General features: G+C 38.7%; 1 protein-coding gene across 9 annotated transcripts in view; it reads right to left on the reverse strand.

Annotated features, from left to right (window-relative positions):
• The window catches only part of RNF111 (ring finger protein 111), a 115,122-nt gene that overhangs the window by 51,693 nt on the left and 47,503 nt on the right, over positions 1 to 15,926 (reverse strand). For all 9 annotated transcript variants that reach the window (XM_080686568.1, XM_080686567.1, XM_080686563.1 and 6 more), the window contains one exon: positions 2,645 to 3,537. In XM_080686568.1, coding sequence (XP_080542694.1) covers positions 2,645 to 3,518 — 874 coding nt within the window. In that variant the 5' untranslated portion in view covers positions 3,519 to 3,537. The remainder of the gene's footprint in view (positions 1 to 2,644; positions 3,538 to 15,926) is intronic.

The following is a 15,926-nucleotide window of genomic DNA, read 5'->3' on the forward strand; positions in this document are numbered from 1 at the left end:
TCTACATTTATATATCAGCTCTATTAGTGATTTTTCTGCATGTGTGTACATGAAGTTTCTTTAAAAGCCTATAAAAAATAGCCTAACATTATTAAACACCATTTATATAGTTAAGCAAAGTCAACTACAAATGTAATGTTTTGAAGTTCCAATGATAAATGATACAAAGCTAGCTAATGCATTAAAACTCAATTTATATAATTTTTTATGAACAGAGAGATTGTGTAACTAAAGATTATATAAGTAACTCACTTAAGACACTCTTTGTTCTATTGCTTAAATAATCACTGTTTTTCTAATACCGATATTTATAAGCATAACTTCAGGAGATAAACTGCTAGTATGCCCTCTCCGGTTTGGCTCAGTGGAAAGAGCATCAAGCCTGCGGCCTGAAAGGTCCTGGGTTCGATTCTGGCCAAGAAATGTACCTCAGTTGCAGGCTCAATCCCTGGCCCTGATCGGGGTGTGTGCAAAGCAACCACTAAATGTGTCTCTCTCACATCCACGTTTCTCTCTCTCTCTCTCCCTTCTACTCTCTCTAAAAATAAATGGAAAAATATCCTCAGGTGAGGATTAACAAAAAGAAACTAACTTTACTTCTGGGTAATAAGACTGGAACCTAAGAAAAAGAGGTAAAGTTTTCTCATTTTATCATTTCTTGGTACTTTAAAAATTCTACACCATTTGAATGTCATTAAATAATTTTTTTTTTTAATACAAAACACTGATCTAGAAACCAGAAAATATCAGGAGTTCTTGGTTTCAACTTTTGGATTTGGATTTCCAGAGATAAGCATTTAAGGATAATGTCTGAAAATAATGTAATTTAAGTAATGTAATACTTCCAAGTAAGTAATTAAAACACCACATGCTATAAGTATTAAACAAGATTTAAAAATAAATAACAGAGTTTTTATTTATCTTGAATATCTGAGAATATACGAACTACTTTCTCCCTAGAAACAGACAATGATACTGACCTAGATTTACTCTACTCTCATGTCTCCTATAAACATCAACTCCTTGGAACTTCACATCACATCACCAACCATCCTGCCTCACTAATTTCAAGTAGAAACTGGGCTCTGCTGCTCCCTCTCCCCACACTCTTCACATTCTACCCAAATGAGAAAAATCTGAAATGTGACAATTAAGCAAGACAATTCCCATTCTCAATTCCCTCTTTCTTTCTTAATGGTTGCTGTTACCTTTTCCCAGCTGTAGTGTGATCTCAATAAACTTTTTAAAATAAGTATTTGAGTAGGTTAAAAAAAAATGAACTGAACATGGCTAAGAGTAAAATTAAAAACAAAATTACTGGTCAGGGTATGGAAAGGGAGTCTTTGAAAAGGAAGGAACCAATGAAAGAGAAAAGAGGGAGTAATGGCATATTTGCAAAGTATTAAAACAGGTTCTACCTTTAAAAAGCAGGACATCAGGCAAAGACTGAGAAAACTTTGTGCCAGTATTAAAAACCATAACCTGGTGTGCTCTCCCTCTTATGAGCACACGTCGAATTTCCCTTTACTTCCCCCCCAGGTGCAATGCCTTTGCCTTTCTCCTGAGCTCCAAGGACCCTTCTTCTGCCTCTTTAACTTGTTTCCTGAGGCTGCACAAGCCCAGCCGGCTCACTTCTACTAGCTCTGTAACTTTCTAAATAAACTTTCTCTTATAATTTAAAAATACAAACAAACAAAACCCATAATCTTAGCCCGTTAAAAAGCTCTCCCTACCCCCCATTTTCTTATACGTTCACAAGAAATTAACCTTTTCCCTCAGCTCAGACTTTACTCCTAAAGATCTTTTCATCAACTTCTTTTAAATTACAACAAACTGTAAAAATGATATACATGGAACACATACTTCAGAGACTGTACATAAACTTATTCTAGTTAAATATAACATTACTGAGGGGAGGGAGAGAGCACACTCGAGCTAAACCTCTATAAATTCCATTTTAACTGATTGGTCATATGCTCTACTGAGCATGTCAGGATTAATGTTTGTGTTCCAATATTAGAATAAAAGTTACCTCTCAAATACCTGAAATTATTTTTCAGTTATAAAGAACATGACAAGTTAATAGTAACCAATAAGAACAGAGTACTTAAAAGAAAAATAACTTGTCTTTTTTAGTGACTAGAATTGCTTTTACTGTGGTTAAATGTGAAAGGAATCCATCACACAGCTATCTGAAAAAGTATTCACAAAAGTTAAACATACTAGCCCTGGCTAGTGTGCCTCAGTTGGTTGGAGAGTGGACCTGTACACTGAAAAATCGAGGGTTTAGTTCCTGGTCAGGGCACATACTCAGGTCTCATGTTCAATCTCTGGTCAGGGTGCGTATGGGAAGCAACTGATCGGTGTTTCACTCTCACACTGATGCTTCTCTCTCCCCCCCCCCCCCCTCCTTCTCTACCTTTCTCTCTAAAATCAATTTTTAAAAAAATCATACTTTGTACTTAGAATTGGAGTCATGGTTTAATCCTATAGTTGATAATTTACTTATATGGCTTAAAAATAAAAGTTAATAGAGCCTCATACTACATTTAAATACAATGAAATCACTAAAATGTAGAAGAAAATAAGCACAAATACAATGTAATAGCTTCCATGTTTTACTCAATTTAAGAAACATTTTTACCTGAGGGGACAGCTGCATTGTTTTGGTGGTTTTCACTGGTAGAAACAAACAAATCATCTCCTTCAGTTGATGAGCTTGAAGAGGATTCACTGCTGAGGTCATTTTCACTGGAACTACTAGAACTGGGGAGCAATGCATACTTTCTTCGGGCTAACACTTCTCGTTTTTTCCTCTGCATCAATATCCTCTCTTTTTGTTTCTGTGTCCTCTGTGAGGAATTGTTTTTTACAAATCTCTTTCTGCATGGAAGTCTCCTTAATGAACTGCTATGAAAACAGGGTCTTTTCATTAACAATCCTGAAACAGACTCTGTCTCAGTGGGAGGCCACTTTTGGGACCGTGCGCTATGAGTTCTACTTTTAGCATTCAAAATTGACTGGGAATGTCTTACAGAGAGTCCTTTATCCTCATCTGAAGTCACAGTATCAGAATCTCCAAAATGCAGACTAGATGAAGGAGAAGAAAGACAATCACTAAAAGAGGAATCATTGTCTTTATCACTTGGTGCTTCTAGGTGTTGCCTCAATCCTAATACTCCCTGGTTTTCTTTAACACAATTTTGCATGTATGAAGGGCCAGCCTGCTGGCTTTTGCGTTTTTTTCTCACAACACTTTTTTCTTGCTCTTGTTGGTTACCATTCATGTCCTTCTCTTGTTTTTGAGAATCATCACACAAATGAGAGAATTCATTCCCCACTTTACTATTAATCATCTCAACTCCTGCAGGAAAACTTTTGGCTGCCCCAATGGGCTCTGGATGCAAGAGGATCCCTTTCAGACTCTCCTGTGTCTTTGGTGCATCAGAAGGAATCTCACTCTTCATATCCACTTCTAAGGTATAGAGCTTGCTATATTCAGGAGTCCATTGAGACATGGGAAACTATAAGGAAGGCCTAGAAGACAAAATCAGATATTAAAAAGATTGTTAACGTGTTATATTATACTATTTAATTAAAGAGTACTCAGATTCTACTGAAAACAGCCCTGTAACAGGGCAGGATTGCCTTTTCCTCATCAAGATATAAAATAGTTGTAATACGTCATTTTACTATTCTTATAAAACATTTTCCTCTGTTACCTCTACCCATATACCCAATTTTTAGAAATAAAAATCACAGAACATAAGCCCACTTGAAAACTTCTGTTAACTAAAAACTGATCTTACTGTATCTCTTCCTACCTTTAGGAACGTAACACATTTTGTTAAAATCAAACAATTTTTTCAAAACCTAATATAGTAAAAATGGATTTAAAAAATTAGAATTCAAAAGACTTTGACTACTCAGCAATGCTTTTCTCCTGGTATCACATTTTAAAGTGATACTGATATTAAATATTTCTGAACACCTAGGTGGTTGCTATGTTAGATGGATTACTATAAATAATGAACCAGTATGAATATAGATTTTCTTTCCCATGGGTCTTTCTTCCTTCATACTAGTCTATTATCTAATGACAGTCTGAACTTACCAATAGACAGTAGGTACAACTGCATTTGAGAAAGTTTTACTTACTAACAGGAAGACTCAAGCCAAGACAGTGAGTTGCTGAAGATTATTCATTTAAAGCAGCAGAGCAGAACATAAAATCAAACTTCCTACAGTTAATCTAAGTGTATCTAAATAATTTAATCATTGAAATGATGAGCTGTTGAACAAAGTGACTTGAAATTAAAACATCTACATTAATGCAATGTATATACAAGAATGGTGATACTGTAAAAGCTGTAAATATCCTGACTCAAAATGGAACAAATTCATTAGTAAGGTAGTTAATGTGGCAAAGAGAAAGCTTTACTAGCCCTTTCGGTGAGCCTCAGTGGTTGAGCATCAACCTATGAACCAGGAGGTCACAGTTCAATTCCCAGTCAGCACATATGCCCGGGTAGTGGGCTCAATCCCCAGTGTGGGGTTTTTATCTCATTGTTAATGTTTCTATCTCTCTTCCCCTCTCCTTTCCTCTCTGAAATCAATAAAATTAAGTATTTTTTTTAATGTGAACATATGGGCATAGCAATGCACAAATTGAAAAGGCAGTCAGTTAGAGAGGAATCACCATAATTAAATGCAAGAAAACACAAGTTGCAATGATAAGGCACAAATATATGTGATTTACGATTCAAGGGGCCCACTAGAATGGCTATAACAAAAAATACAGATAACAAGTATTGGCAAGGAACCCTCATACATGGCTGGTAGGAATGTAAAATGGTATAGGCACTTTGGAAAGCACTTTGCAAGTTCCTCAAAAGATTAAACAGAGTTACCATCTAATCCAGCAATTCCACTCCTAAGTGTACACCCAAGAGAAATGAAAACATACATCCACAAAAAAATGTACACACAAATATTCATAGCACCATTAGTCATAACAGCTAAAAAGTGTAAACAATACAAATATCCATCAAATGATGGATATAATGGATTACTCCTCAACTAGAGGCCCTATGCACGAAACTTGTGTAAGGATAGGCCTTCGCCGCCCCAGCTGGCCTCGCAGCCCCAGCTGTTGGGGCCCTCACAGCCCCAGCTGTTGGGGCCCTCACAGCCCCAGCTGTTGGGGCCCTCACAGCCCCAGCTGTTGGGGCCCTCACAGCCCCGGCTGCCTACTGGTGCCCCCCTCCCCCACCCCCGTCGCCTGCACCCGCTTTGGCCTGGCACTGCCCGCATCCACCGCCACACAGCCCCCCATCCATTGCCCCGCAGACGGTGGCCTGGGCCTCCCTTTTTGGGGCGATCACAGAGCCCCCCGATTGATTGCCCCACTGGCCAGTGGCCTGGGCCTCCCTCTGTGGGATGATCATGGGGCAATGGCAGGCCCCCTGACCAATCGCATCACACCTGCCTTGGCTGGCCTGGCGCCAGTGCGTGTCATAGCGTGGTCGTCTAGAAGATCATCTGGACAGTCGTTCTGCTGTTTAGTTATTAGGTTGATTTGCATATTACACTTTTATTATTATAGATAATCAAAAGAAATGAAGTACTGATGCATGCTGCAATATGACCAGAACCTCAAAAACACCAATCTAAGTAAAAGAAACCAGTCACAAAAGACTGCATAAGGTAAGATTCCTTTTATAAGAAATGTCCAGAATATACAACTGTATTAAGATAGAAAATAGATTATTGATTGCCTAGGGTTAGGGATATTAGAAGGAATGAGGTATGAAGGCCAAAGAGCATAAGATTCATTTTTGGTACACTGAAAATGTTTTTTTAAATCTTTGTGAGTATTACAAATGACATCATCCCTGCCCCCAATGGTCCCCTCCACCCAGTTCCTGCCCCACCCCAGGCCTTCAACACCCTATTGTCTGTATCCATAGGTACTGCATATATGCCTATTAAGATCTTTGGTTAATCTCTTCCCAACACCCACTTCCTTCTAGGATTCGTCAGTCTGTTCCATGTTTCCATGCCTCTGGTTCTATTTTATTTATCAGGTGTTTTTGTTGTTGTTGTTCATTAGCTTCCTTATTCATTAAATTTTATTTTTAGATTCAATTGTTGATAGATATGTACTTACTGCCATTTTATTGTTCATATTTTTTATCTTTTTTTCCCCTTCCTCTTCTTAAGAATACCCTTCAACAGTTCATCTAATACAGGTTTGGTGGTGATGAACTCCTTTAGCTTTTTCTTTATCTGACCTTCAATTCTAAATAATAGCTTTGCTGTGTAGAGTAATCTTCGTTGCAGGTCCTGGCTATTTCATCACTTTGAATATTTCTTGCCACTCCCTCTGGCCTGCATAGTTTCTGTTGAGAAATCAGCTGATAGTCACATGGGTATTCCCTTGTAAGTAACTAACTGTTTTTCTCTTGCTGCTTTTAAGATTGTCTCTTTGTCTTTAACCATTGGCATTTTAATTATGATGTATCTTGGTGTGAGCCTCTTTAGGTTCCTCTTATTTGGAACTCTCTGGACTTCTTGGACTTGTAAGTCTATTTCTTTCACCAGGTAAGGGAAGTTTTCAGTCATTATTTCTTCTAATAGGTTTTCCATTTCTTGCTCTCTCTCTCTCCTCCTCCTGGCACCCCCATAATGCAAATATTGGTACTCCAGAAGTTGTCCCAGAGGCTCCTTACACTCTCTTCATATTTTTGGATTCTTTTTTTTTTTTTCTTTTTGCTCTCCTGATTGGGTGTTTTTCTACTTCCTCATATTCCAAAACACTGATTTGATTATCAGCATCCTCTACTCTACTGTTGATTCCCCATAAATTATTCTTTATTTCAGTTAATGTACGCTTAATTTTGACTGGTCCTTTTTCATGTCTTTTACATTCTCACTAAGAACCTTGAAAGTATGAGACTTAGTGAAGTCCCTTAAAGCTCTCATTAAGATCCTTGAGTAACTTTATACCATTGTTTTGAACTCTATATCCAGTAGTTTGCTTGCTTCCAGGATTTCATTAAATTCTTTTTCTGGAGATTTCTTCAGTTCTTTCATTTGTGACATGTTTCTTTGTCTCTGTATTTTGGCTGCTTCCCTGTGTCTGTTTCTATGTATTAGGTAGAGCTGTTATGTGTCCTGGAACTGGTAGAGTGGCCTTGTATAGTAGGTGTCCTGTAGGGCCCAGTAGCTCAGCCTTACCAGTCACCTGAGCTGGGCACTCTAGGTGCACCCGTGTGCGGGCTGTGTGCACAGGCTTGTTGTAGTTGAGCCTTGATCGCTGTTGGTGTCACTGGGAGGAAGTGACCACTAGTCCAACTGGTTAATGAGGACCTGCTATGACTACAGTGGAAGAGCTGCTGTGCAAGAGATACCCCTATGGAGCAGAACTTGCTTCAGTGGGGCTTTGGTGCCTAGTCTGCCCCTTGAGTGTGTCACTTGTGGATGTGTAGAGTTGTAATCTGGTATGGTCTGAAGCTGTTCACCAGGTGCACTGGCTCTGGGGCCTCCCTGGAGGTGCAAAGTCAGCCACTGCCTGGGGCCACCCAGCAGGAGCTACAGTGATCTTCAGATGGCTTCTATTTGTGTTGGCTTGGAAGTACCCAGGTGAGGCCAAGCTGTGAAGCAAGGCAGGCTGGTGCTATGCCAGGTCTTGGACCTCTTACTTATAGGTATGGGGCACGCTGAGGCCAATTGCTTGTTTTAGAGATTTTAGGAGTCTTAAGCCTGAGCCAGGACAAGCCATTTATATGGAGAAGCCACTGCAAACAGCTTGGGTGAGGCTGCAAGTTGGATGGGGCGGGGTCTCAGGAAATCACCAGAGTGAAGCGAACAGTGTGAACCATGCTGATAGAAACTTCAGATATGGCTGCCAGTCAGCTCTGCGACTGGGGAGGTCCCAGCACAGGAACAATGATCCTTGCAAGCACCCCCATCTGGGAGAAAGCTACCCCCGAGTTCTTGCCCCAATGCCAGATAATCCAGTTCCTCCCCGTATGTCCCTGGTTCCCCCAATGGAGCTAAGAGGGAGCGGGATCGTGTAAGTTCGTGCACTAGGCCTCTGGGACTCCAGCAGCCTCGTCACTCAGCCACAATCCCCACTGGCTTTTACAGCCCAAAGTTAATGGAGACCCTCGGGCTGGGGGTCTGGTGTGGGACTTGGGTCCCTTGCTTCTCACAGGAGGCCTTGGCAGCAGTAATATCCCTCACAATTAAAAAAATAAATAAATAATAACACCACACATCAAGTGTTAGACCAGCCTGTTCTGTGCCTCCACCCCGCCTACCAGTATCAATGTGCTTTCTTCTTTAACTCTCTAAATGTAGGACTTCCATTCAGCCAGATTTCAGGTGGTTCTGTTGTTCTGTATTTTTTTTTTAAATATATTTTATTGATATTTTACAGAGAGGAAGGGAGAGGGATAGAGAGCTAGAAACATCGATGAGAGAGAAACATCGATCAGCTGCCTCAGGCACACCTCCCACTGGGGATGTGCCCGCAACCAAGGTACATGCCCTTGACCGGAATCAAACCCGGGACCCTTCAGTCCGCAGGCCGATGCTCCATCCACTGAGCCAAACCGGCTTCGGCTGTTGTTCTGTATTTTAATTGTAATCTTAATGTGGTTGTGGGAAGCGGCAAGTACCTGCGTTTACCTACACCAATATCTTGGTTCCCTGAAAATGTTTTAAAATTGATTGTGGTGCCCTAGCCAGTTTGGCTTAGTGGACAGAACGTCAACCTGGGGACTGAGGAGTCCCGGGTTCGAATCTAGTCAAGGGCACATGCCTGGGTTGTGGGCTCGATCCCCAGTAGGGGGTGTGAAGGAAGCAGCCCATCAATCTCTCATCATCGATGTTCCTTTCTTTCTCCCTCTCCCTTCCTCTCTGAAATCAATAAAAATAAATAAATAAAATTGATTGTGGTGATGGTTGTTCAACTCTGTTACTGTAAAAACCACTGAATTGTACCCTGAAAAGGGGAGAATTGTATGGTATGTGCATTATATCTCAAGAAAACAGTTGCCAAAAAATCAAGAGGGCAAATATCAAGTGTTCTTCTGGGCATCATATAATGATGAACCCTTCTTTTGATCAGCATCAAAAGAGTCATGTCATTCTGAAAGAACTGGGATTCTTCCAGAAGTCCATCACTCCCAGGAATTGTGTTGAGTTGGATCTCTTGAGAAAAGTCTTTACATGCTGAAGAAAAAAAAAATTGTTTTAGACTCCTCATCCTTAATTAATTACTAAGTCACCCTCTGGGTCTTGGTAATGGAGATTCTGAGAGTATCTTGCCAAAAGGACAGATAAATTCTGAGAACAGGAATCCATAAGTGAATTTACAAAGAAGTGATTCATAGCATAATTTACTAAATTCAATTTCTTTTCCATCAGTTTGTGCCCCAAAGCCAAAATAATGAACTCTTTATGGTTAACTCTGCTCTGCTTTTTGGTGAGTTTCTTTTCCCAACCCTGCTCATTTGGAGGGTTAGAGAAGGAGTAAGGGAGATAGGTGGTGTATGGTGTGGTGTGCTTGTCTATACAACAGTAACTGTTCTCTGAGTTATGTTACACAGTCATTAAATGCAAAATTAACATCCCATATTATTTGAGATGTTCCCACCAAGGGAGTACAACTTCATGCTCTATTTTGAATTGAGAAAAAGAAAATATGTTCATGAGAGAAAAAAAGAAGAAAAATACCATTACTACATTTTTTAACTAAAAAGGCAGCAAAACTAACATAAAGAATCAATAAAGAACATTCTGAACTATTGGCTATTTGATAAAATCATAATCTAGTCTTTGATTTCTAAAAAAATTATTGGCTGATGTAATTTACAAAGGAGGCAAGTGTATACTAGATATATGTATCTCCTTGGCCATAGTATGACTAGTTTCTATTATACATTGGTTCAATACTGGAGCCCTAATACTAGTCCCTCTTGGTACTAGTTTGAGTCAATTGTTTTTTGCTATTAGTATGATGGCAGCATACTAATTACTCCTGATATTAGTGTAGGATAACCACTAGTAAACCTTGCATGAAAAAAGCACAATAAACATGCTAACTTTCAGAACTAAAAATTAGGGTTAGGATTTGGCAAATTACATTATAAATTAAATTTATGTTAGCATTAGCTGGGTAAAATCCCACTAAGATTACCAATACAACTTTGATAAACTCACTCCTAAACTGGTTTAAAACAGTCATTATTGAACCTTCACTAACAATGATAAATATAAATACTTAATAAAAATTTGATGATTACTTTTATAGAACTCTAAAGGAAAAAGCTTTTAAAAGAAATCCGTAAGCTAGCTTTGCATTTTTCTACAAAAGTTTGAGATTATCAGAAAATGAACTGAACATATGTCCACTGTTTTGGTTTTTTTATATAATTAAGTGGAAAATAATAGTATTTGTACTACAGGAATCTTACTTAGGGCACATTTTAAAATTTTAATTACCTTTTACTGGTATTTATTTTACTATGTGCCAGTTTAAGTGCCTGACAGAATACTCTCTCCTGCTACCTAAAGGCTTTATAACCACCACTGCTTATAGGTAGACAAATGGACAATATACTTTATTACATATTCCAAATAGTCAAAATTTCATTAGCAAGAAAGATATTTCCCCAAAAAAAGCATTATTCTGGGCTCTAACTATATTAGTAAAGTATCCAAAGTAAACTAAATTTGTTAGAGAGTTTATTTTTCTCCTATAGGTATAGGAGCACATACTCTAATAAAAAGGAAGGAGATAATTTGATAAAACTTATTAGCAGATATTAATTAATTTGCAGACTGATACCTGGTAGAAAGGAGGAAGTTATACTTAGAATAACTATTGTGAAACTGCCAAGACTTAAACTCAACTTCTTTTAGGAGGCTAGATGTAAAATAAAACTGTGAAAAAAGACCAACAGTCAGGGCAACCTACCCTGAGTAGACAATAAAATTCAGAAGATATAGACTATTAGCTATTACCAAAAGATATATTTGAATTCTTGTTGATCAAGGAAATCAAAATGAAATAAATAATTACAGATAATTCACTATAAGTTCTAAAAGAGAAAAGTATAGATATGTTATCAGAGCACCAGAGAAAATAAGACTTCAGGATAAAAATCACAGAACACTAAAAGCTATACTTACTGAACCAAGAGTTCCAACAGGTCTATGGTGCATTATCAGGGACTGCATAAGATATTGGATCAGCACACTAACATTCTAAAAGCAAAATCACAAAAGATCCTCACAGTGCTAACCCTCAGAGAATTCATAGATTGAGGAAAGAGACAAGTACATATTACAAAGCGCCAAAGGAAAGATATTACAAGGACACTTAAATATCAGGGATGGTGAATGGGGGATGTTTCAAGAAGGAATTCATAATTTGTGGGATAAATAAGAGTCAGACAATAGGATAACAGTACAGGTGGGGGATAGATGAAACAAAGAGGCAAGACATTCTGAAATATCAAACAATGATCACACCTTGAAAAACTCTTAAGCTAGAAAGTTGCATCATTCTAGTTGCACTTTAGTTGGATCATCTGATAATACTGTGTGAAAATGAACTGAGGTGGGCCAAAATAGTACGCAGAACAAAGACCAGTTAAGATGTTATTGCCATATAAGATAAGAAAATATAAGAATAGACAATAACAGACTAGTGACTGGAACAGGGAAAGCACAAAATCCAGAGATAATTAAAGATAGAATTACTAGGTATGTATTAAACTTTGGATAGGAAATACCTACAGCTACCATCCTAGTCCAAACTACCATAATCTTTTACTTGTACTACTAGAACAGGTTCCTAATTTTCTTATTTTTACCAACAATTCAATGCTATTCAGTAACTTGGGTATACCCTAAGACTAGTACAACCAGAGAGTACAATCTTGCTAAAAATTTTCCAGTAGTCTCCAAATGTCTCAAAAATAAAATCCAAACTCTTTACCATAGCTTGTAACACTGTTTATGGTCTCATGCTCATCTGTCTCTTAACTCCTCACCTCTTTATTCACTAGATTGCAGTCAAATTGGCCTTCATTCCATTCTTGAACATGGCAAGACTTCTCAGCCTCAGAGCCTTTGCACTTGTGTTCCCCGTGCCTAGAATGCAGTTTTCAAAGATTTTTGAAAGGCTAACTAACCTCTGCTCACCATTCAGGTCTTATGCTACCTCTCTGGAGAGATCTTCTCTGACTGCTCTGTGGCAGCCATGGGAATGTGGCTTATAGACTTCCAAATACAGAGAGCTTAATTGATCAAGAGCCCTATCTGCTATGCTCTGAAATCCATTACATTTGCTCAAAGTCATACTTCTCACAGGCTGCACCTAGCCAATGACTGAGGATGTCAAGGATACTAAGTTAGGCCTATACTTGGAGACACAGGACTCCTTCAATGACTGACTTTGGATCTAGGACTCCGATAACCTTGAAACTTCCTCAGACTTCACCCAAACTTTCTTTCCTCTCATTCTCTATGGGTCAGATCTGAATCACAGTCTGATGACTCTGTTTTGTACAGCCCCCTCACTTTCTCTCAGACACATCCCCTAATAAAATCTTTGCACATTGTGCATCCAAGGACAATACAGACAAACCTCGAAGATATTGCAGGTTTGGTTCCAGACCCCACAATAAACAGAGCATTGCAATAAAAAAAGCCACACAAATTTTCTGGTTTCTCAATGCATATAAAAGTTATGTTTAGCCCCAACCCATGTGGCTCAGTTGGTTGAGGGTCGTCCCATGCACTGAGGGGTCGCTGGTTCGATTCATAGTCAGGGCACATAACCAGATTGTGGGATTCGATCCCTGGTCCTGGTGCACAACTGATCAATGTTTCTCTCTTTCCCTCCCCCTCCCTCTCTCTGAAATCAAAAAACATATATTTTTTAAAAAGGTATTTTAGCCCTGGCTGGTTTGGCTCAGTGGATAGAGCGTCAGCCTGCAGACTGAAGGGTCCCAGGTTCGATTCCAGTCAAGGGCATGTACTTTGGCTGCGGGCACATCCCCAGTAGGGGGTGTGCAGGAGGCAGCTGATCGATGTTTCTCTTTCATTGATGATTCTAACTCTCTATCCTTCTCCCTTCCTCTCTGTAAAAAAATCAATAAAATATATTTTTTTTAAAAAAAGGTATTTTACACTATACTGTATTCTATTAATTGTGCACATTAGGTCTAAAAAAACATTGTACATAAATTCATTTAAAAAATACTTTATTGCCAATTATAAGTGGTATGGCCCAGCTGGTGTGGCTCAGTTGGATGGGCATCATCCCTTCACCAAAAGGATGCTAGCTGGATTCCTGGTCAGGGCACATGGCCCAAATGCAGGCTCTATCCCTGGAAAGGGGTATGTAGGGGGCAGCCAATCAATGTTCTGTTTTCACATCGATGTTCCTCTCTCTCCTTCTCCCTTCCTCTCTCTCTAAAAAATCAATAAAAATAAAAATTTAAAAAAAGAAAAAAGATAAGCATTGGTAAGGATGTTGAGAAACTGGAACCCTTGTGAACTGCTGATGGGAATATAAAATGGTGCAGCAGCTGTGGAAAAGGATATGGCAATTCCTCAAAATATTAACACAGAAGTACCACATGATTCAGCAATTCTATTTCTTGGTATATATATAAGAGAAAGCAGGGACTCAAACATATTATTTGTACACATATGTTCATAGCAGCCTTATTTACAGCAGTCAAAAGGTGAAAGCGCCCTAGCTGGTTTGGCTCGGTGGACAGAACGTTGGCCTGTGGACTGAAGGGTCCCAGGTTCCATTCCAGTCAAGGGCACGTGTTCGGGTTGCTGGCTCAATCCCCAGTAGGGAGCGTGCAGGAGGCAGCTGATCAATGATTCTCTCTCATCATTGATGTTTCTATCTCTCCCTCTCCCTTCCTCTCTGAAATCAATAAAATATTTTTTAGTGAAAGCATTCCAACTCCATCGATGGATGAATAGGTAAAATGTGATATACATAAAATGAAAGTCAACCTTAAAACAAAAAGAATCCACACTAAAACCTTAAGACAGGTTTTTATAGGAGCTTTACTAACAATTGGCAAAACTTGGAAAGAACCAAGATGTCCTTCAGAAGCTAAATAAACTGGTACATCCAGACAGTGGAATATTCAGTGCTAAAAAGAAAGGAGCTATCAAGCCATGAAAAGGTGTGAAGGAACCTTCAATGCATATTAAGTGAAAGAAGCCAATCTGTAAAGGCTACAATACTGCATTATTCCAACTATATGATATTCTAGAAAAGGCAAAACTATGGAGACAAAAAAAGATCAACTGTTGCAATTCAGGGGATGGAGGGATGATGAGTAGGTAGAGCACAGAGATTTCTAGGGCAGTGAAAATACTCTTTTTGATGTTATAGTGATGGATATGTACCATTATACATTTGTCCAAACCCATAGAATATGCAACACTAAGCGTGAACCCCTAAGGTAAACTATGGGCCTTTGAGTGATTATGATGGGTCAATGTAGGTATAATGTAATATTCTGGTGATTGATGTTAAAAATTATAAGGTATACATGTGTGGGGGCAGAAAGCATATGAGAAGTCTCTATACCTTCCTCTCAATTTTGTTTTATTTATTTTTTGTTAATCCTCACCCAAGGATATTTTTTTTCCATTGATTTTTAGAGAGAAAGGGAGGGAGGGGGAGAGAATGAGAGTAACATCAATGTGAGAGAGACCCATCGATTGGTTGCCTCCTGCATGGCCAGATGTGGGCTGGAATCAAACCTGCAACCCAGGTAAGTGCCCTTAACTGGGAATCGAACCACAACCCTTCAGTATGCAGGTCAAAGCTCTAACCATTGAACACACTGACCAAGGCCCTTCCTCTCAATTTTGTTGTAAACCTAAAACTGCTCTAAAAAAGTCTTAAAAGAGAAAAAAAAGGAAGGAAATTTTGACACATTCTACTACATGAATGAACCTTGATGACAAAGTGAACTAAGCCAGTGACAAAGAACAAATACTGTATGATTCCACTTATATAAGGTACCTAAAATTGTTGAATTCAAAGACAGAAAGTAGAATGGTGGTTGCCAAAGGCGAGGGGAGTAGGGAAATGGCAGATAGTATTAAATGGGTATTAAGTTTCGGTTAGTAAAAATGAAAAAATTCTGGACATAGATGGTTTGCATAACAATGTGTTATTTAATGCCAAATTGAAAACTTAACATGGTTATAATAGTAAATTTTATATGTTGTATATATTTTACCACCTCCACCCCAAAATTTTTGTACATTTAATCTGTTTCTCAAAGGACATGTACTAACACACACTCCATTTAAAAAATCAACCATTTTCCCCCATCAGTCAATATTACAACTTGATTTTTTTAAGTACTTAATTTGCCAATAACTATAATGATCTTGTTAGCCTATATATTGTATATTGTACAGTTCCCCTCATTAGAATGCAAGTTCCAAGAAAGCAGTTTCCCTTATTCACTGCCTCATCTCCAGCAACTAAAACAGTTAGTTGGCACAGAGTAGGCACAGAATGAGTATTTTTAATTGCATTAATCAGTAAAAGAATGAATGGATAAAAGTAAAAACTGACTGCTGTATTTCTAGCTTAGGTAACTAAAAATATGGTGACACCAATCACTAAGAAAGGAAAGAGGAGAATATGAAGAATGAGAATAGTTGTAACAAAATTATACTATATAATATACTAATATGCAAATCGACCCAATGGTGGAACGACCAGCAGAACGACTGGTCTCTATAATGCGTGCTGACAACCAGGGGGCAGACACTCAATGCAGGAGCTGCCCCCTGGTGGTCAGTGCACTCCCACAGGGAGAGCTCCACTCAGCCAGAAGCCGGGCTCACAGCTG

The sequence above is a fragment of the Plecotus auritus genome (assembly GCF_963455305.1).
Source record: "Plecotus auritus genome assembly, chromosome: 1".
In the NCBI taxonomy this organism is placed as follows: domain Eukaryota; kingdom Metazoa; phylum Chordata; class Mammalia; order Chiroptera; family Vespertilionidae; genus Plecotus; species Plecotus auritus.